Raw genomic sequence first — 22,500 nt, forward strand, 5'->3', positions numbered from 1 at the left:
CTTCTTCTTCTTCTTCTTCTTCTTCTTCTTCTTCTTCCCTTCTTCTTCTTCCTCTTCTTCCTTCTTCTTCTTCCCCTTCTTTCTTCTTCTTTCTTCTTCCCCCTCTTCTTCTTCCCCCTTCTTCTTTCTTCTTCTCTTCTTCTTCTTCCCTTTTTTCTTCTTCTTCTTCCTCTTCTTCCCCTTCTTCTTCTTCCCCTTCTTCTTTTTCCTCTTCTTCCCCTTCTTCCTTTCTTCTTCTTCCTTTCTTCTTTGTTCTCCTCCTCCTTCCTCCTCTTTTCTTCTTCCTCTCCTCCCATCTCTTACCACGTTAGGTTGTTTTAAGAATGCATGTGGTAACCTCGCAATTCTGCGTATAATTTTAAAAGAACACCCCAAAAGGAAGACCTTTGCAAAACAAACGGGACCAGGCTGTGTTTCAAGGATACAAATTCAAGAGTGGTCCCTGAAACAAAAGAGAAATTTTGTAGCACAAGGAGATTTTTTTTTTCCAGTAGCGAAGGCTATTCAGGAATGTATCTGGCGTCACCCAATTTAACAAGCCAGGTGTCTCCTTTTTCAGCAGCTTGTATGAACAACAGCTTGCTGTTTTACTTTGCTAAAAAGTTGCTCTTTAGCACAACACTTTACACTGTCAGGTTTCAAAGAAAGGGAGGCCTTGGTGTACTGTAGGCCCAGCAGTCTCATTTGATTACTGGAAACTCTTAGGATCATCGATGAATTTATTTATTTATGGCGCTTTTAAATCCGTTTTGGCCTAGGGCGACTTCAATCCGAGTCTCTGCTGTTTTCAAGTCCCTGCTGTTTTCTTGGCAAGGTTTTCAGAAGTGGTTTTGCCCTTGCCTTTTTCCTGGGGCTGAGTGTGTGTGACTGGCCCAAGGCCATCCAGCTGACTTTATCTTTAAGGTGGGACTCAGTGGTGAAATGTGGGTTGGGGGGGGTAATGTGACTGAGTGAGCATGGCCAACTTTTTTTTTTTTTTTTACTTTTAAAACCATTTTTTTACAATCTCTTCGGCTGAAAATATGCTTTTAAAAGCCTCTGACGATCCCGGCTGAGTTGCCTGATCGTCAGAGGCTTTTTTTTTCTTTTAAAAACATTTTTTCTACAACCTCTTTGGCCGAAGAGATTGTAGAAAAAATGCTTTTAAAAGGCTCTGACAATCCCGGCTGAGTTGCCTGATCGTCAGAGTCTTTTTTTTTCTTTTAAAAACATTTTTTCTACAACCTATTTGGCCGAAAAGATTGTAGAAAAAATGCTTTTAAAAGCCTCTGACGATCCCGGCTGAGTTGCCTGATCGTCGGAGGCTTTCTTTTTCTTTTAAAAACATTTTTTCTACAACCTCTTTGGCCGAAGAGATTGTAGAAAAAATGCTTTTAAAAGCCTCTGACGATCCCAGCTGAGCCACCCGATCATCAGAGGCTTTTTTTTTTTTTAACTTTTAAAAGCATTTTTTCGGCCGAAGAGGTTGTAGAAAAAATGCTTTTAAAAATAATAATAATAAAAAAAGCCTCTGATGATCGCGCGGCTCAGCTGGGCATGGGGGAGGGCAGGGATTTTTGCTCCCGGTTCTCCGAACCACCCGCCGCCATCGCTACCGGATCAGGCGATCCGGTCCGAACCGGGAGCATTTCACCCCTGGTGGGACTAAAGCTCAGAGTCTCCCAGTTTGTAGTCTGGTGCCTTCATCATTACAGGTAGACCTTGACTTACAACCGTTCATTTTGCAATGGTTCGAGGTTACAATGGCCTCAGTGACTTCTGGCCTGAAGTTACAGCCACTGCCCCACCCCGATGGTCATGCGATCGCAATTTGGATGGCAGTGTCTTGTGGGTCATGTGATCCCAACCTGCAACCTTCAAAGCTGACTTCCAACAAGCAAAACTGGTTTAGCCAGATTCGCTTAACAAGCTTGTGCTTTACTGAATGATGCCGATTCCCGTAATCCCCACGGCTGGTCCCTTAATGTCCATAGTAGAAATTATCATAACATCGGATCTGGTCATGTGATGATTCACTTAACGACCACATTGTTTAGCGACCAAAATTCTAATCCCGATTGTGGTCCTAAGTCAGAAGTGGGTTGCAAATGATTTTTACCACCGGTTCGCCGAGCGCACACATACTCACTTCATGTGTGCGCCTTCCACGCATGTGCCCTAAACTAGATGAAATGAAACTGGTGACTTTAGATGATGATCACAATGCAGGCATAATCTATAAACTAGATTACCAGCTGCAGAGCATTAGAAGATACAAGTATCGGCTTTTGACTTCAATGTAACATGGTGTAATTTTTCAATTACAACATCAGATAGGAAAGAAACGGAGAAGAGGAGGAGGAGGAGGAAGAACGAACGAACGTGTTTCTAAGAAATGGGACCCGAGTGCTTTTGAGCCCTATCAAGAAGATAATCAAAATAATAGCTGCCGAGCAGAAGACGTTTACAGCTGTATCTTTACCGATGCCAGAAATAGTCCGCAAGTCAATAACGCACACCCTTCTACGCAGCCTCAAACAGATGTGGTTAATTAAATCGGGAACTCTGCGCAGGAAATTATGCACTGCTGAAAAACACATGGTACACCTGTTAATAATGAAACAGTTGGGAAGACAGCTTGGCAAACGGTTCCAGACCCAGGAGAAACGCTCAACTGTGTTCCCGCTCAGAAACAAGGGGGGAAAAAAATCAAGAGGAAACACACTTCTGGATAAGCCAGTGAAATACGGAACATTTGATATTAAAGACAAATGACTGTTCTTTATAGGCATCCCTCAAATCAAGAAAGAGAATAGGTTGCAGGGATCTGCGCCCCCCCCCCAAACTGCTTGCCAGTGCAGTAATTGTATAACAGCTGTCCATCCTTATGAGCTCCTTTATTTCTGTTCCTACTCTTCCTGACTGTAGGATTGATCACTTTATTCAGAAGGGACCTTGGAGGTCTTCTAGTCCAACCCCCATGGAATCCCATGGCACCGGAAGTTTTAGAAATCTTTGTATGTTTCAAAGCTACAGGTATTCGTTGATTTACAACCACAATTGAACCCAAAATTTCTGTTGCTAAGTGAGATATTTGTTCAGTGAATTTTACCCCATTTTACAACCTTTCTTTCCACAGTTGTTAAGTGAATCACTGCAGTTCTTAAATTAGTAATGCGGTTGTTAAGTGAATCTGGCTTCCCCATTGACTTTGCTTGTCAGAAGGTCGTAAAAGGGGATCACATGACCCCGGGACATTGTAACTGTCATAAATATGAGTCAGTTGCCAAGTGATTCACATGACCATGGGGATGTTGATCACATGACCATGGGGATGTTGATCACATGACCATGGGGATGTTGCAATGGTCGTAAGTGTGAAAAACGGTCAAAACTCGCTTTTTTCAGTGCCATTGTAACTTTGAATGGTTACTAAGTGAATTGTTGTATGTTGAGGAGTAAGGTACCTGTACTAGAAAGTACACAAATAGGGAGAAAAATATTCAGAAGTCACCTTAATTCAGAGTAAATGAATATGAAAAGCCATTCCTAGGTTGTTTTTTTTAAAAAAGAGCATTTGTATTTAAAGTCTTTTAAAAAATTATAAGAAGAATATGAGAGAAAACAAAACAGCCGAGTTATAAAGTGCATTTTAATATGAAGACGTATCTGCTGCCTAATCAATTCTGCTTATTGACTGAAGTGCCTAATTGTTTAAGTAAAGCGACGCAATCATCTGCAACGCTAAAGGGGGGGAAAAAATGGCATTAGCGTTTCTGAAAACAAAATGCAATAGAAAAAGTAGTGCCGAAGCTAAAGAACAGATGTTAGGTATAATGGACAATTCATCCGTCACAGTCAACATCAAGATACATTTAAAAAAAATGTATAAAAGTAATATAGCTCCTCAATATTAATCATTTTTTATACATACGCCGTATACCGTACAAATGAAACGCTTAAATTTTAATTCACTGTGCCAGCCAAGGCTCTGTGGGTAGAATTTTTTGATTATTAATGCTCCAGCCATAAAGAAAGTCGGCTTCATTAAAACACGCAGTCATCCTTTCTGTCTGAAATGCACCAAAAGCAAATTAAAATCTAATTATTGCTTCGACAAAGGATGTCTTACTGGCATGGTGCCTTCAAAGGCAGAGTTTTCCGAAGCGCTAAACACAACGTATTTCCATCGGCCCTACAATAACCCTGTGAAAAAGGTTGGTGATTTATTGTTCCCCTTTTACAAAGACACAAAGGCTAAAAAGTCTATCTGTACCAAAGTCCACCTCACTGGACAGGTTATATCAGGTTATAATGAAATGCGGTCATATGATCCTATGTGCATGTGTGGGTACAGATGTCTGAACTCCAGAACTGGGTCATCAGGTTTTCAGAGGAATCTTTATAACTTGGAATAACAATAAGCACTTAGACTTATATACTGCTTCATGGTACTTACAGCCCTCTCTAAGTGGTTTACAGAGTCAGCACATTGCCCCCAACAATTTGGGTCTTCAATTTTACCGATCTTGGAAGGATTGAAGGCTGAGTCAACCTGGAGCCGGTCTGGATCGATCTCCTGGCTGTGGGCAGAGTCAATCTGCAATACTGCATTCTAACCACTGTGCCACAATGGAAGGAAGGAAGGAAGGAAGGAAGGAAGGGAGGGAGGGAGGGAGGGAGGGAGGGCAATAGCTTTAGATTTATATACCGCTTCACTGTGCTTTATTGCCCTAAGCGGTTTATAGAGTCAGCCTATTGCCCCCAACTATCTGGCTCATTTTACCGACCTCGGAAGGACGGAAGGCTGAGTCAACCTGGAGCCAGTCTGGATCGATCTCCTGGCTGTGGGCAGAATCAGTCTGCAATACTGCATTCTAACCACTGTACCACAATGGGAAGGAAGGAAGGAAGGAAGGAAGGAAGGAAGGAAGGAAGGAAGGAAGGAAGGAAGGAAGGAAGGGCAATAACCTTAGATTTATATACCGCTTCACTGTGCTTTATTGCCCTAAGCGGTTTACAGAGTCAGCCTATTGCCCCCAACTAATTGGGGGCAATAATTTGGGGGCCGATTAATTGAATTTATTTTTAGTCATCTTAACTTTTATATTGTATGTTATTTTAATTTTCGGCTGTTCACCGCTCTGAGTCCCTTCGGGGAGAAGGGCGGTATATAAATTCAATAAATAAATAAATAAACTATCTGGGTCCTCATTTTACCGACCTCGGAAGGATGGAAGGCTGAGAGACTAAGCAATTGATTGCGAGTCAAGGACTACCTAAGGTTGGTAAACTGAGGACCCAGATTGTTGGGGGCAAAATGCTGACTGTGTAAACCGCTTAGACAGCTGTAAAGCACTGTGAAGCGGTATATAAGTCTAAGTGTTATTGCTACCTGTACTTGCAAAATACAAGTAGTTCTTGACTTACAACAGTTCACTTAGCGACCGTTTGAAGTTACTACAGCACTGAAAATAGGACCATTCTTTCACCCTTATGGCCATTGCAGCATCCCCGATGGTCACATGATTTGACATTCAGATGCTTGTCAACGGACTCATCTTCAGGACGTTTGCAGTGTTCAGGGGTCATTTTGTGACCTTCTGACCAGCAAAGTTAACGGGGAAGCCAGATTCACTTAACAACCATGTGACTAATTTAACAACGGCAGTGATTCAACTTAAGCCACGGGGGTGCAGTGGTTAGAGTGCAGTACTGCAGGTTACTTCTCCCGACTGCCTGCAATTTGGCAGTTCAAATCTCACCAGGCTCAAGGTTGACTCAGCCTTCCATCCTTCCAAGGTGGGTAAAATGAGGACCCAGATTGTTGGGGGAAAATAGGCTGACTCTGTAAACCGCTTAGAGAGGGGCTGTAAAGCACTGTGACGCGGTATATGAGATTCAGGAGCTATTCCTATTGCTATTCCTCCCTCCTTCCCTTGGTAGTGCGGTGGTTAGAATGCAGCATTGCAGACTAATTCTGCCGACTGTCAGCAGTTCAATTCTCAATGGCTCAAGGTTGACTCAGCCTTCCGTCCTTCTGAGGTGGGTAAAATGAGGACCCGGATTGTTGGGGGCAAGAGGCTGACTCTGTAAACCGCTTAGAGAGGGCTGTAAAAGCACCGTGAAGCGGTATATAAGTCTAAGTGCTAGTGCTATTAACAACGGGGACAAGTAAAGTCGTAAGACAGGACAAATTTGTTTAAGAATTTTTTTCACTTCACGAGATAAATTTTGGGCTTAATTCACTGGTGGGTTGCTACCGGTTTGCCTCGGCTCAGACAAACTGGTAGCGTCGTCGTCGTCAGGTTCCGCCCACCCACCCAGACGCTTCTGCGCATGTGCAGAAGCATCACATGTACGCACGAGCGAACCAGTAGCAAATTAAATTGAAACCAATTACTGGCTTAATCGTGGTTGTAAATTGAAGACTACCATAATGCCTTCGGTTCCCCTAATTATTTTCCATCCTCAAAGGAAGTAAAGAGCTCCATTACATCACAAGTAGCACTCATGTTAATATTATCCGCGGTCAGCTCTGAAATGCACCAAGAAGAAAGTAACTTTGATGTCCCGATAAGACTTATTTACGCTGAGCTTTCAATCTGCCGCTCATAAAACTCCGCACCAACGAAAGTTGTGCAAAGCGTGTGCAAAAGGGAAGGAGGAGTAGGGCTCAGAAAGCTGATGGCCTAATCCAGGCCTTTGAACTGTGTGCTCCTAGAGCTGATTTTGTTCTCTGATTTTTTTTTTTCTGTAAAGTTAGGAATTATGCCAACATCAGGAGAATACAGAGGCTGGGAAAACGAGCATTAAATAATCACAGAGAGAAAGTCGGGGCTCTCAAGTTGGTGCTATAGCGTAATTTATTTCATGAAAAGACAGCAAAATGTGTTGCAACTTGTGTCTTTCTCGGGACAAAGTTGATATATTATTTTAAGTGAATTGCTTTTGTTGTGCTGAAAAATAAAAAGGGCTCCGGAAGAAGAAGAAGAAGAAGAAGAAGGGAGGGTAGAAGAAACAAGACAAACAGCAATAATAAATACAACTTTGTAGCTATTCCATCTGTCATTCCTTAATGGATTTTTTTTTTTTGCTGGAAATAATAATAAAAAAAGAGACCACAGTGGTAGAAAAACAAAGGTTAGGAAATGAAAAATGACCCTGCTTGCGTCTCTCTTGTGTACCATGCTTGAAGCAAAGCAACTGCTCCATAAAAGCCATAATGAGAAGCATTTGAGTCATAGGAAGCACTTCTAAGGAAACACACAGTAAAAAATAAATAAATCCAGGCAGTATTTATGAAATCACAAGTTTCCATCATCGGTTGAGATCAGTCAACTCTTTCCCCCTCCAGGTGAGAAAGATAAAACACACATTAAGAGATATTCAGAATCAGAATAGAGCTGAAAGGGACCTTGGAGGTCTTCTAGTCCACCCCCACTGCTGAAGCAGGAAACCCTATACCATTTCAGACAAACGGTTGTCCAGTCTCTTCTTCAAAACCTCCAGTGATGGAGCATCCATAACTTCTGAAGGCAACTTCTGTTCCACTGATTAATTGTCCTCACTGTTAGGAAGTTTCTCCTCAGTGTCAGGTTGCTTCTCTCCTCCTCCTTCGAGTTACGACCACTTCGTTCAGTGACCGTTCAACATTACAACGATGCTGAACAAGGAGGAAGGCTTATGACCTGTCCACAAAGTTGCGGTCATTGCTGTGGACTCGTAAGGTTACCATTTGTGACCTTCTCTGTCCACTTCCCAAAAGCAAAGACATTTCAATCCTACGTGACTGGATCCAATTTTACAAGGTTGTTTTTTGTGGCAGTCATTAAGTGAACACAGCAGCCAATAAGCAAATGCTGTGATCATTAAGCAAATGAATGCACTTCTGTGGATGGTTTTTTTTTTTGCGGAACATTGGAAATTCCGGAAGATGGCACGGAATGTCACAAGTCGCTCCCGTTAGTCGCCTCTGTTTTTTCTTCCAAGGAGCCCCACAAGAGTATGAGACTCCAGGGATGTCATATCCCACAGCACACCTCATCCATGCTCTGTAACGCCCACCTGTCCACAGCACACAGCCCATGCCTATTGTTCTAAGCCAACTCCCCAAGCACGACAAACTCTCTCAAGTGAACTCAAAGATTCCTTTATTAGGAGCGCCAGCAGTCCCGGCTAAAAGTTTCTCTCTCAACACAGGATAACAAGTCTCTCCAGCCGGAAGATGAATAGTTGTCTGCCACATCTATTCATCTCCGACCCCTACCTTTTATCCCCAGAGCTAGGGTAGGGGCTTCACTAGCAGCGGTGGCTCTTCTGTCCCAAGGACCGGCCCATAGATTTCCACTGCTCTCCTCTCCTCTGCCTTCTGCGCATCTGCGTGTCAGGCACTGGACTCAGCTGTTCCTCCTCTTCCTCATCAGCCACCTCCAGACCTGGGGGCTGTTGATTCTCCATCTGAGGGCTGACAGACAGCCAAGGCTCCATCTCTGTCTCTTTCTCTCTGACAGCTCCATTCCTTCTTCCCACTCAGAGCTCTCAGGTTGCCTTGATGCTGACCCCAACTCCCACCCCTCCTCCTCCTCTGATTTGGCTGCTGGAGGGGCCGGTGGCCGACAGGACACAACACCTATGTTGGTCTGCCCATGTTCCCCATCACATGCCTGAGGCCTTCTCAGGCCTACCTGCCCTCCCATCCCCTCCTTCTCCTTACCCAGAATTCCTGCCTCTTCCTGCTTAACGACCCACATGGTGCTGGGACTAAGATGGCCACTGGGACAGCCAGGATTAAGACTGAGCAAGATTCAGTCTCCAAAAGGTGCTTTGAAGCGAAGCACTGGTCTGCAACTCTTTTAAAGCAGTTGCACCTTTAGACAGAACAGCGATGTTCCAGGAGGTGGCTACATTCGTACTCCCATGTTGCACAGCCCATGTGACACACAGCTGCACAGTCAGAAGGTGTCTATGGTGCTTGAGGTGGGGAAAAAATGAAACTTTGATTTTGGATTTTACCGATTAGATAGGTTTGTTATAGAAATGGCTAGTTTATATTATTATGTACAAGTAAAAAGTTGAGGTTTGATGCTATTACCCTGTTTCCCCCAAAATAAGACATCCCCTGATAATAAGCCCAATCGGGCTTTTGAGCGCATGGCAATAAGGCCAAGGGCTTATTTCAGGGTTCAAAATAAATAAATAAATAAGACAGGGTCTTATTTTCAGGGAAAATATTCTACTGCACCAAAGGGAGTTGAAAATCAACAGCTTTTCTTTCTTTTCCCCCTTTTTTTCTGCACTTTTCCCTACCCTTTCCTCTCCCTTATTTTTCCTATTATTTGCTTTTGTATTTTATATTATAAACTAATAAAGGAGAAGGAGAAGAAAGAGGAGGAGGAGAGGAGGAGGAGGAGGAAGGAAGGAAGGAAGGAGGAGAAGAAGAAGAAAAAGAAGAAGGTTCCTTCACTTACCTGAAGCAAGGGCAACAGCTAAAGCTTGCTGATTTGCAGCACATAGTATCTGAACCCCAAGGGGGAGCGTGGGACACGCCTGTTTTACTGAGGCACAAATCACCGCCATAGCTGCTGTAACCTCTGCACCAACGTCGAATGTGTAAGGCCGGTCATGCATATTTTCAACAATCAAGCCGTCCTGTGGGAATAAATGCAGAAGACACTATTCAAGTCAGAAGAGCTTCGGAAAACGGCCGGAGAAAAAAGGAATCAGAACTACTACGAAGCAGATAGGACAGGACAGGTACTCCCTGACTTATGACCGTAATGGAGCCTGCTTGTTGAGTGAATGCGTGGTTGTTAAGCAAATGCCACAGTCTTTAAAGCAAAGCCGTTTTTGGCCAAAAACATAATCAATTGTAGTCATGGGACCACTGATGCTGCAAATGGTTGAAAATGCAAGCTGGTTGCCGAACTGGATTGCAAGTTCTTTTTGGAGGGGTCTGTCATAACTTTGAATGGTTGCTAAGAAACCAGCTGTAAAGTCTGTAGAGATTCTCAGTCATGCAGGTCATGGTTGTCCCAAATGTGATTTTTCAGGAGGCCACTGGACTTTCTTGTATTTTTTTTCCTTTGAAGACGTTTCGCTTCTCATCCAAGAAGCTTCTTCAGCTCTGATTGGATGGTGGGGAATAGAAGCGCTGAAGAAGCTTCTTAGAATAGATAGAATTTTTTATTAGCCAAGAGTGATTGGACACACAAGGAATTTGTCTTTGGTGCATACGCTCTCAGTGTACACAAAATAAAAGATACGTTCATCAAGAATCATAAGGTACAACACTTAATGATAGTCGTAGGGTACAAATAAGCAATCAGGAAACAATATCAATATAAATCGTAAGGATACAAGCAACAAAGTTACACTCATACAGTCATAAGTGGAAGGAGATGGGTGATGGGAACGGTGAGAAAATTAATAGTAATGCAGACTTAGTAACTAGTTTGACAGTGTTGAGGGAATTATTTGTTTAGCAGAGTGATGGCATTCGGGAAGAAACTGTTCTTGTGTCTACTTGTTCTGGTGTACAGTGCTCTATAGTGTCGTTTTGAGGGTAGGAGTTGAAACAGTTTATGCAAGGGGTCTGTAAATATTTTCACAGCCCTCTTTTTGACTCGTGAAGTAAGTGGTTCTCAATGGAAGGCAGGTTAGTGGCAATTGTTTTTTCTGTAGTTCTAATTATCCATTGAAGTCTGTGTCTGTCTTGTTGGGTTGCAGAACCAAACCAGACAGTTATACAGATGGAGATGACAGACTCAGTAATTCCTCTGTAGAACTGGATCAGCAGCTCCTTGGGCAGTTTGAGCTTTCTCAGTTGGCCCAGAAAGAACATGCTTTTTTGATGACGTTTTTGCTGTTTCTTGAATGAGAAGCGAAACGTCTTCAAAGAACAAACAAGAGAGTCCAGTGGCCTCCTGGAAAAGCGCATTTAGGAAAACCGGCTGTAAGTTGAGGACTATATTTATCTGTCTACTCAGAAGCCTAAAGCAACTCTCTGGAAACTCTGCTTTGGCTAGTAAAAGTCACACAAAAAGACACATCATCCACTTGGGTGTATGTGGTTAAGCTTCTGGATTAATGCTTCTCGCTGGCGTAAATACGAAGACTTCTAGGTCTCTATGTAGGAGAACTCGTAGAAGTTAGCAGCAAAAGCTTACAAGATGATGGAGAAGGATATTTTCCCAATATGTTTCAAACACTTGCTAAAATGAAAACAGCCACTCAGCTCCCTGTTCAGCAGCCTTCCTTCCACCATCTCATATATCCTATATATCTCATATATTTGCTGGCTGTGTTTGAAGGATCACATCCTAACTTAATAAGGTCTTAATAAAGACTTAATGTGAACAAGTTTTTTTTTTTTGACTTGTGCACGTTGCTTTTTCTCATTCTTCCTTTCGAGCATGTAATAATTAACCTCTGAAGTTCTCAATTAGCTAAACTTCTTCGTGATGTATGAACTGGGAAACGATGGTTGCTGGTTTCAGAAATAGGTAAAAAGAATTTGGAATCTTCATCTATCTTCCCTGGTTTAAGATCCTAATGCATTTCCCAATTATTTCCCAGTTCAGGAATAACAAGAAAACTATTAATGGAAAGCTCCCTGAATTATTTTAGTCAAATCATGTCTGATTTGGGGGGGAAAATTAACTATCGCATGTCAAGAATCATGGGGCGTAGAACTTCTTCTGTTCTCCTCTTCAGCTTTAAATCAAGCATAAGAAGAAAGGAAGATTGCCCTTAAATATGGGTGCTCCATCAGTAGAGATTTTTAAGAAGAGATTGGATAGCTGGAATGTCTGGAATGGTATAGGGTCTCTGCTTGAGCAGGAGGGTGGACTAGAGACCTCCAAGACTCCTTCCAACTCTCTTATTCTGTATTCTGTAACATTTTCATAGAGGAACTCAATAATAGAGCTTTGGAGGTTAGTATCACTATTAATGAATTGAAAATAATACTAACAACAGACTTAAGATATTAAGGTAATATTAGATAGAGAGAGATATCATATTAGTGTCTGTGTCCCGATCAGAGAAAAGCAGCATATTTAACCCAAATGTCATCAGTAATCCTCATCTTCAAAAATGTAACTTTTACACAAGTAGTCACAATCAATGTATAAACATAGTGAAGTTCAACACACCAACGCTTATGTCAGCCACATCTTTTACAAATCTATCTAACAAAACGAAATTCAATGTAGAGAAAAGTAAAGTCTTACACTTGGGCAAGAAAAAACAAAAGTACACATATAGATTGGGGGAAAACAGGCTTAATAGCAGTGACTGTGAGAAGGATCTTAGAGTCTTAGTGGACAACCAGCTAAATATGAGCCAGCGGTGTGCAGCGGCTGCCAAAAAAGCCAATGCAATCCTAAACTGCATTAACAGAGGGATACAATCAAGATCAAGTGAGGTCCTAATACCACTCTCTAAAGCCTTAGTAAGACCACACCTAGAATACTGCATCCAGTTTTGGTCACCACACTATAAAAAAGACGTTGAGACTCTAGAAAAAGTGCAAAGAAGAGCAACCAGGATGATTAGGGGACTGGAGGCTAAAACATACGAAGAACGGTTGCAGGAACTGGGCATGGCTAGTCTAGTGAAGAGAAGGACCAGGGGAGACAGGATAGCAGTACTCCAATATTTGAGGGGCTGCCAAAGAGAGGAGGGGGTCAAGCTGTTTTCCAAGGCACCTGAAGGCCAGACAAGGAATAATGGATGGAAACTGATCAAGAAGAGATTCAACCTAATAAGGAGAAATTTTCTGACAGTGAGAGCAATCAACCAATGGAACAGTTTGCCTTCAGAAGTTGTGGGAGCTTCATCACTGGAGGCTTTCAAGAAGAGATTGGACTGCCATTTGTCAGAAATGGTGCAGGGTCTCCTACTTGGGCAGGGGGTTGGACTTACAAGATCCCTTCCAACACTGTTAATCTGATCTAAAGAAGTAGCCACAAACAATTCATAAAGATTGTACACTTCAACCCATCGACACTTAATTATATCGCTTGATTTTTCCCAAAGAAGAGGTTAAACTCTGTTGGTCTTGAATTATAGCTGCCATTTTCACTAATAGTAATCCTTTCTCTTTACACTATGGGTAAATTTCAAAGGAAGAATTAGGATTGAATAAAAATGTTTAGGGACGATACATCACCGACATTTTGAGTTATGGATTCTCCAGTAACATTAATGATGAGTTACAGATATTTTACTGACAAATATTAGTAATTCTATAAAAATGCCACTGTCTTTCCACACACACACACACACACACACATCCCATTCCTTTTAGAACAACAATATCAGAAACTGGCAAAACTGAGAGAGCTCTAAACTCCTTGGGATCTGTCACCGCATATAATCTTGTCATGGCAATTTTGATTGTGTTTGGCAAAACAAGCACAGAGCAGCTATAATTTTTCAGCACAGATGGCATCATGTCTGAGCATTCACTTGTTTTCATTTATGCGCTCCAACATTATAAATCTTCCATATTTATTACGTTCTTTTTAAAAAGAATCACTAATGCATCAAACGAGGCACCTTAAAAAGAAAAACTGAAGATGTGCTTTCATCAGTCATGTCTGCACACTCTTAAAAAAAAAAAAAGAAGCATGATGCACATGTGATTTATTTTTTGGGGGGGGCTAGTTATTTTTCTATTTCAGTTTCAGCACTCCTTATCCCAAATAGAGGCTAGGAAAGAGCCCAGGATCGCTGCAAAAAGAAATGGTTATCAACTAAAATGTGATAAAATTGAAGGCAAGTTTTTGAGTTCTCCAGAAAGTGTTGTGATCCGCCAGCAGCCTGCGGAGCTGGCAGCAGAGTCGGACAGTGAGGAGTCTGGGGAAGGCTCGGACAAGGGCTTGGTAGAAGAGCCTTGGTAGTACAGTGGTTTAAAGCACCCTGTTATTAATACAGCTGCCTGCAATTACTGCAGGTTCGAATCTTACCAGGCTCAAGATTGACTCAGTCTTCCATCCTTTCTAAGGTAGGTTAAATGAGGACCCAGTTTGTGGGGGCAATAAGCTGACTTTGTATAAATATACAAAAGTATGAAGGCTATTGCTTAACGCATTGTAAGCCGCCCTGAGTCTCCAGAGAAGGGCGGCATATAAATCAAATTTAAAAAAAAAAAAAGGGCTCTGCGTCGGAGGCAGAGAAAGGGCCATCTGGGAGGTATGTACTGCCTCCAGAGCCTCCAGAGTCAGACATCAGCGAGGCAGAAGAACAGGAGGAGCCTATTCCCAGTGCGCACATGCGCAGAACTGCCAAAAGGCAAGAACAGCTAAAACAAAAGGGACGACTCGGGAGTAGGGTTGGGAGATGATTGGCCCCTCCCATAAGGCTTAATCAGAAGCAAAGGCACATGGACCTTTGCAGGAAGCAACATTTGTTCATTCAATTCAGCTTAAAGCCTGAAGCTCTGTTTGATTCTGGATCCGTGTGGCTTTGCCAATTAGGTCTTTGGCAGTGTGTCAAGGGAGATAAAGGTGGGTGATTATCCCGAAGGACTCTTTATAACTAATTGGGACTCATCTGTGAATGAACAGAATTCACAGCTGTTGCAATAAAAGAGGTTTTGGGGACTACTGGTGTTTTTTAATGACTCAGGAAGCCTAGGTCAGAACATAAAGCTAAATGTTAAACAGAACAGAGTTGGGGGGAATATTAAGAATAATGGACTTGCATCCCAAGTCTGCAAATTACAGGTGTCTCATACTGAAATAAATTGGCAGTTCAGCAGTTCAAATCCCTAGTGCCGTGTAACGGGGTGAGCTCCCGTTACTTGTCCCAACTTCTGCCAACCTAGCAGTTTGAAAGCACGTAAAAAATGCAAATAAAAAAAGAGGGACCACCTTTGGTGGGAACAGCGTTCCGTGCGCCTTTGGCATTGAGTCATGCTGGTCACATGACCACGGAGACGTCTTTGGACAGCGCTGGCTCTTCGGCTTTGAAACGGAGATGAGCACCGCCCCCAACGCTGAAGGCGCACGGAACGCTGTTACCTTCCCACCAAAGATGGTCCCTACTTTTCTACTTGCATTTTTTATGTGCTTTCGAACTGCTAGGTTGGCAGAAGCTGGGACAAGTAACGGGAGCTCACTCCAATATGCGGCACTAGGGATTCGAACCGCTGAACTTCCAGATGTTCAACTTCCAGTGACTTCATGTAAGATGTCCATGTGTATTGTTAGCAGCACTGCAAGCATGGTTTGCCAATGTCTTTTTCTAGAATGATTTTTAAACATTCTTTCAACTGCTGAATCACAAGATATGTTGGTAACCCCCAATCTAATCACGATGCTATCTAGCCCTGCATAGCTTCCAAACCAACTCAAATCAGTCAAGCTTTGTTATCCTGAATGCTTTGCACTCACATCTATAGAAGAACTAAGATTAAGAACTAAGAACATTCAAAAACAGGAAAGAAAGTAAAAGAAAGGACTTACGACGCCAGCAGCCCTATACATTTCAGCCTCTCCACAGGCTTCTTCAATGATCTGAGCCAAAGGCAATGTACCACATGGTGACCCTGCAAAGATGATATAGACAATTGCGCTCATTAAACTTTGCCATACTCAAAGACAAGTCTATTCAAAAAGGAATCAAACAAAGGGAATTGGGAAGAGCAACAAAAATGATTAGGGGACTTGAGGATAAAATATATAAAGAACAGTTGCAGGAACTGGGTATGTCTAGTTTGATGAAAAGAAGGACTAGGGGTGACATGATAGCAGTGTTCCGATATCTCAGGGGTTGCCACAAAGAAGAGGGAGTCAAGCTGTTCTCCAAAGCACCTGAAAACAAGACAAGAAGCAATGGGTGGAAACTAATCAAGGAGAGAAGCAACTTAGAACTAAGGAGAAATTTCCTGACAGTTAGAACAATTAATCAGTGGAACAACTTGCCTCCAGAAGTTTTGAATGCTCCAACACTGGGAGTTTTAAAGAAGATGTTGGATAACCATTTGTCTGAAGTGGTGTAGGGTTTCCTGCCTAAGCAGGGGGTTGGACTAGAAGACCTCCAAGGTCCCTTCCAGACTCTGTTATTCTAATTACCTAACATCTTTTTTTAAGTCACTTGTATGCTGATTACTTCCTCTGGCATTAAAAAAACTATATTTTATTTATTTATTTGGCCAATTGTGGTGAGACACACAAGGAATTTGTCTCCAGTACAAAAGCACTCAAGTGTATTACTGAACTGAGTTAATTTGATATTACATAATATGATATCCCTATTTCATATTATGTAGACCGCCTTCAGAAATAAAGGCAAAGCACCGAGAGTGCTCAGAAGATAAATCTATCTTAGCATCTATTATCGCACCACCATTGAGAGTGTCCTGACATACGGCATTCTTGCATAGTATGGGAGCAGCTCTGTAGCGGACAAAAAAGCTCTACAGAGAATCATTAAAACTGCCCAGAATATGATCGGACTCCAGCTACCAGCCCTGGACGACATCTTCGAATCTCGCTATTTGAGAAAGTTGCATAACATTCTCAGAGACTCTTCCCATCCTGCTTACAATCTTTTTGGACTGTTGCCTTCTGGCAGAAGATACAGAACAATTAAAACTCGGATTGCACGTTTTCTGAATAGTTTTTATCCCAGAGCTATAATTGCACTCAACAATGAACTAAAGGGCCACCATCAGTGAGCTGTTGGACAGCATTACTTGGTCTGTTGTGTGGATGTTTGGGTGGTTCAGGGACGGGGAATTTGTGGTGTGTGTGTGTGTGGGTGTTTGGGAATTGTTATGTATGTTGGGCCTGGTCTTTGGGTGTTAAGTGAATTTCGTTGTATGGGTATACTGTGTATACACGTACAATGACAATAAAGTTATTATTATTATTATCCTATTTATGAATTTCCTTTCCTTCAATACTAGATCATATAAGTTGATACAGCTTTGGGAGTAAGTTTTAAGGTAGGCTTACTCTGTAAACACAGTGGAAGAAGAAAACTTGTTGGAGAAACTGAGGCAAACCAACCTAATGGGCACCGTTCACTATAATGCAAGGATCCAGTGGTATTGTCCATACTTTGCAAACAAAAATTCCCCAATTTGAACTCCAGGTTGGCTGGGAGAGATATTAGACATAAATTTATTGGAGATTTACTTTACATCCACCAAGGCAGGCAGATCAATAGGTCTACTGGGCCATGAGGGCGCAGTGGTTAGAATGCAGTATTGCAGGTTAACTCTGCCGATTGCCAGCAGTTCGATTCTCACCGGCTCAAAGTTGACTCATCCTTCCTAGATCAGTCAAATGAGGACCCAGATTGTTGGGGGCAATATGCTGACTTTGTAAACCGCTTAGAGAGGGCTGGGAAACACTATGAAGTGTGCTATTGCTACTGAACAGTAGGAAAACTATCTTCTACTTTCCCACCGCTCCTTGGTAATATCCCCATTTTTCCTATGTCTTTTAAAGAGAAACAACAACGAGAAGGCATTTACCTGGCAATGCTCTGACATGCACCATGCCAAGGATGACCGATTTCAGACGCCCAAAAAGCTGCAGGAACTTCTGCATCTGGAAAGAAGAGAAACACATTGATATCAACTCCTGCCCAGCCAGCTGCCTTTAAAGGGTCTATATAGGCAAGAGATTTATCTCCTATTATTACATACTCTAGTAATACAAAGGGGATATACATGGATATATCAATGTATATCAATATATCAATGTATATTGAATTTGTGAATGTAATATAGGTTTATTAAATACATGCATAGTTGTTTAGGAAGTAAAACACTGCATACTTGATATATAATGAAATAGGAGATATTTATTTATTTATTTATTTTTATATGCCGCCCTTCTCCGGAGACTCAGGGCGGCTTACAATGCGTTAAGCAATAGCCTTCATACTTTTGTATATTTTATACAAAGTCAGCTTATTGCCCCCACAAACCGGGTCCTCATTTTACCCACCTTAGAAAGGATGGAAGGCTGAGTCGACCTTGAGCCTGGTGAGAATTGAACTCGCAGTAATTGCAGGCAGCTGGATGTTAAATGCTGCCTTAGTAGGAGGCATTAGCCTCCTACGCCACTCAGGCTCCTATTTACAGATATGTAAATGTGTATATAGATTAAGGAATAGATTACTTATTAACTTGATTTAGACGCAAATGTTAAAAACCAGAGACATTGAGCAATGTCCATTGTTTTACTTTTAAAACTAATGAAATATTTAAAATTAAACAAAACAAAAAAAAAACAAAAAACAAAGGGGAGGTGCACGCGTGCGTGTGTGCTTGTGTGGGTATATGTGTTCCGCGCACACTCAGAACTTGTTTTCAAGATTTACAACTTTCTAGCACTCTTGTTTCTACCGAGATTTCTCCCCACTACCCCATCCAGAGTTGGCCACTTGCCTCTGCCAGATGCACCGTCATGAAATTACAATAGATCTAAGAAGTAATTGTCATTTATCGCCCAAAATAATCAGCAGATTTTATTATTGAGCCCACTAGCAAGTGATCCTTTGGACAAAGCTCTTAGGATGATATGCATCCAGCCAAAACCCTGTTTCCCCCAAAAATAAGACATCCCCCAATAATAAGCCCAATTGAGCTTTTGAGCGCATACGCTAAAATAAGCCCCCCCCCTAAAAATAAGCCCTCCTTGAAAATATTTAAACGCAGAGCTGGAAATCAGGTAAGATAGCAAGAGGAGCCCCATCTTGCTCCAAGCGCCCCCAAATAATAAGACCTCCCCCAAAATAAGGCCAAGCGCTTATTTCAGGGTTCAAAAAAAATATAAGACAGGGTCTTATTTTTGGAGAAACACGGTAATAATAATGGAGGTCAGTTAAATGTAATTTAACGAAGAGCAGTCATGGACAGAATGCAGTACAGGTAATCCTCGATTTACAACAGTTCATTTAGTGACCATTCAAAGTTACAACGGGATTGAAAACAGTGACTTATGTCTTATTTTTCACACTTATGACCCTGAGGTCATGTGATCAAAATTCAGACACTTGGCAACTGGTTCATATTTATGACGGTTGCAGTATCCTGAGGTCCCGCAATCCTCTTTTGTGACCTTCTGACAAGCAAAGTTAATGAGAAAGCCACATTTGCTTAACAACCGGGCTATTAACTTATCAACTGCAGTGATTCACTTACCAACTGGGGCCAGAAAGGTCATAAAATGGGGCAACACTCACTTAACAAACGTCTCACTTAACCACAGAAATTTGGGACTCAATTGCGGTCATAAATCAAGGATTGCCTGTATAGTAAACATTTGAATTTTAAAACTAACTCAGGCTAGGGGAAAAACCAGACTAGTAAAATATATATACCAGCTGCAGCCTTTAAATATATCGAGGACAATTCATTCCAACCCTGAAAAGGAACCCGGAGCCGCTGGTCTATTTTGGGAAAATGATGAGATGCCGCGACCATTTGGCATCTCCCGCCTACAGATGGGCTGGGGGTGCAGCGGTGGGATTCAAGTAATTTAACAACCGGTTCTCTGCCCTAATGATTTCTTCCACAAACCAGCTTGCCAAACTGCTCAGAAAGTTAACCACCGGTTCTCCCGAAGTGGTGCGAACTGGCTGAATCCCATCACTGCCAGGATGCAATTCCTAAGCCCAGTTGAACGGAATTTTTTCCTTTTTTTGGAGGGGGGCAAAAAAATTGAAAACTTTTTTTTTGGAAAAAACATTGAAAACTTTTTTTTTTAAATTTTCAGATTTTTGCTGAAAAAAAAAAAATTGCAAGGGAGCACCCGGGATCTCTCCAAAGTCTGCGCCCAGGAATGCATTTTGGCAGCCTCCCCCACTTTTCCCTTCCACGGGATTCCCACCCCCCCCAAAAAAAACTGTGGACGCAGTTTCCTCCCACCCACCTTCGGGGATTCCCCACCCCCGAAGTGGCTCCCACGCGCGCTCGCCCAACGCGGGAGGAACCTCCCCATCGCAGTCTCCACCGCTTGCTTATTCGCGCTCAGCCCGAGCTTTACGCACTGGCTCCTCCGCGCCCCGCCTCTGCAGAAGCCCCGCCTTTCCCGGGGGGGTCCCCTCCTCCTTCCCCCCCTCCCCCGCGCTCCGGAGCCGTGCGGGCCGGTTCCCCGCGCTCACCTGGATGGGGGTCCCTCCGCCCTCCACCTGCCGGAGCCCCGGCGCGGAGAGGAGGCGCGCGCGGCTGGTTCCCCTTGGAGAGACCCGCGGAAGGCTGCGGGCGCTGCGTAAATGCCCTCGCTCGGGGGCCTGGGCCCGCCCTGTGCGCCAAAAACCGCGCTTTGCGAGCCGCGCAGGGGACCCGCCGCGCTTGCGAGGAGGCGCCCAAACGCAGGCCCGGACGAGCCCGCCTTCCTGCCTCCTGCCCGCCAGCCAGCCCGCCCGCCAACGCCGCAGGGGCGCACGCCAGCGCCGGCAAGCCTAGAAGGGGCCTCCCTTCCCTCCCTGCAGAATTGGGGAAGGGGCTTCTCCGGGGGGCTGTTTGCAAAAGAGGTATCTTTTAAAGAGGGGGAGGGGAGGGGGGGATGGCAGGGCCTGTCCTAGCCATCCAACCCCCCCCCACCCTTAAATTATTTGCATGGATGGATTAAATATATTATGCTTGAATAATTGGAGGGGGGGGGCTTCCTATCTACCGTCAGTCGCCGGCAGATATTGGCTGAGCCATATTTGGGGGGAAGGGGCTTCATGGGGGTCTTTGCAGAGGTATCTTTATAAAGAGGGGAAGGGGGGATGGCAGGGCCTGTCCTAGCCATCCCCCCTCCCTTAAATTATTGCATTTATGTATTAAATATATTATGCTTGAATAATTGGGGGGGGGGCTTCTTATCTACTGTCAGCACATGTTGGCTGAGCCATATTTGGGGAGAAGGGACTTCTTGGAGGTGATTGCAGAGGTATTTTTTAAAGAGGGGAAGGGGAGATGGCAGAGCCTGTCCTAGCCATCCCCTCCCTTAAATTACTGCATTTATGTATTAAATACATTATGCTTGAATAATTGGGGAGGGGGCTTTTTCTCTACCATCAGCACATGTTGGCTGAGCCATGTTGGGAGAAGGGGCTTCATGGGGGGGTCTTTGCAGAGGTATCTTTATAAAGAGGGGAAGGGGAACGGCAGGGCCTATCCTAACCCACCCCCTCCCCTTATAAGCATTGCATTTCTTTAGTATGTCTTGTTATATGGTTTTGATTGAAGGCTGGGGAAGGAGAGGTCTTCCTAGCCACCATCAGTGCAGGGCACATGTTGGGGGAGTTGTGGCTGAGCCATATTATTTGGGGGGAGGGGGTTTCTGGGGTTGTGTTTGCAAAGGTATCTTTAAAAGAGGGGAAGGGGATAGTAGGGCCTGTCCTAGCCTCCCTCCCCTTATAACCATTGCATTTATTATGTCTGATATGATAGTGCTTGAAGGCCAGGGAAGGGGTTGTCTTGCTGGCCCCATCAGTCATGGGCACATGTTGGGAGAGTGGTGGCTGAGCCATATTTGGGGAGGGGGGAAGGGGCTTATCTGGGGTGCCTAATTATCTGGGGATCCTATGGGATTTTGATTGCTTTGGAGGGTGGATGAACTTACATGGTCCTTGAGGCTTGCTGATTTTTTTAAATACATATATAAATAAGTGTCACATTTTAAATATAGGATACAACGTTTCTGAATGGTTTGTTTTTCCCTTTCTTGTTTTCAGTTTTTTGCTGTTAAAAAGCTTCTGGCTTCTCTTGTTAGGCCATCCATTTTTCTTTTTTTGCTTTCCTAATATATATTTTTTTCCTCTGGCCATGCTAAGAGTCATATCAGTGGTCTCTCTTTTAAAAAAAAAATACACCAATCCCTATTCTGGCTTTGCATCTTTGCGTCTAGGAATGATTGTTCTTTCTCTTCCCTTTTTTTCTTTAAAAAAAAATCAAGTTGCCTTAATAGCTTGCAATACTTTTACAACTGATTTAGTAAAGAAGAAGAAAAAATCTGCAAACCATTTTTTTTTTCCTTTCAGTTTCTGGCTGGGCCTTATCTTGATTTCTCCAAACCACCATGCCTGGTGAGAGGTGAGTTGCATATTTGTCTATGCTCCACCCTTCCGAAACTTGGTTTCTGAAACTAGGCCCTTCGCTCTCTTCAGTAAATTAGAAAGACATTTTCTGACTCCAATTCAATCATGAAGATTCAGCTTATTGCTAAGTGTGGTTGCTCCTTTTCCTCCTTCCTTCCTTTATTTGACTTTTATCCCACCTTTATTCCTTTATAAGTAACTCAAGGCAGTAGGAGTCCTTCCTCCTCCTATTTTCCCTACAGCAACCCTGTGAGGTGAGAGTTGGGCTGAGAAAATGATGGGGCCCAGTGGACTTTTATGACTAAGGTGGGACTAGAACTCACCATCTCCGGGTGATTCTCCCAAAGTCACCCATCTGGCTTCCATACATAAGTTAGGACTAGAACTCACCATCGCCTGGTTTCTAGGCCAATGTCTTAACCTTGGTGGACTAGGAGCCTTGGTGGCGCAGCAGACTAAACTGCT

General features: G+C 43.2%; 2 protein-coding genes across 5 annotated transcripts in view; one reads left to right on the plus strand and one right to left on the minus strand.

Annotated features, from left to right (window-relative positions):
- The window catches only part of LOC117670518 (uncharacterized protein F13E9.13, mitochondrial-like), a 32,647-nt gene extending 12,246 nt beyond the window's left edge, over window positions 1-20,401 (minus strand). For 2 of the 4 annotated variants that reach the window (XM_087877022.1, XM_087877023.1), the window contains exons 1-4: window positions 19,878-19,968; window positions 17,471-17,546; window positions 15,453-15,535; window positions 9,450-9,630 (exon numbers count right to left, since the gene is read on the minus strand). In XM_087877022.1, coding sequence (XP_087733148.1) covers window positions 9,450-9,630; window positions 15,453-15,535; window positions 17,471-17,546; window positions 19,878-19,946 — 409 coding nt within the window. In that variant the 5' untranslated portion in view covers window positions 19,947-19,968. Of the gene's footprint in view, window positions 1-9,449; window positions 9,631-15,452; window positions 15,536-17,470; window positions 17,547-19,877; window positions 20,013-20,109 lie in introns of those variants that run through there. The other 2 variants (XM_034425734.3, XM_034425735.3) reach the window with 2 other exon arrangements.
- Window positions 19,944-22,500, plus strand: part of CCNE1 (cyclin E1) — a 17,765-nt gene continuing 15,208 nt past the window's right edge. Inside the window, exons 1-2 of the mRNA XM_034425732.3 lie at window positions 19,944-20,481; window positions 21,979-22,030. Coding sequence (XP_034281623.2) covers window positions 22,017-22,030 — 14 coding nt within the window. The 5' untranslated portion in view covers window positions 19,944-20,481; window positions 21,979-22,016. The remainder of the gene's footprint in view (window positions 20,482-21,978; window positions 22,031-22,500) is intronic.

The sequence above is a fragment of the Pantherophis guttatus genome, chromosome 11 (assembly GCF_059756535.1).
Source record: "Pantherophis guttatus breed Tessera chromosome 11, ASM5975653v1, whole genome shotgun sequence".
NCBI lineage: Eukaryota > Metazoa > Chordata > Lepidosauria > Squamata > Colubridae > Pantherophis > Pantherophis guttatus.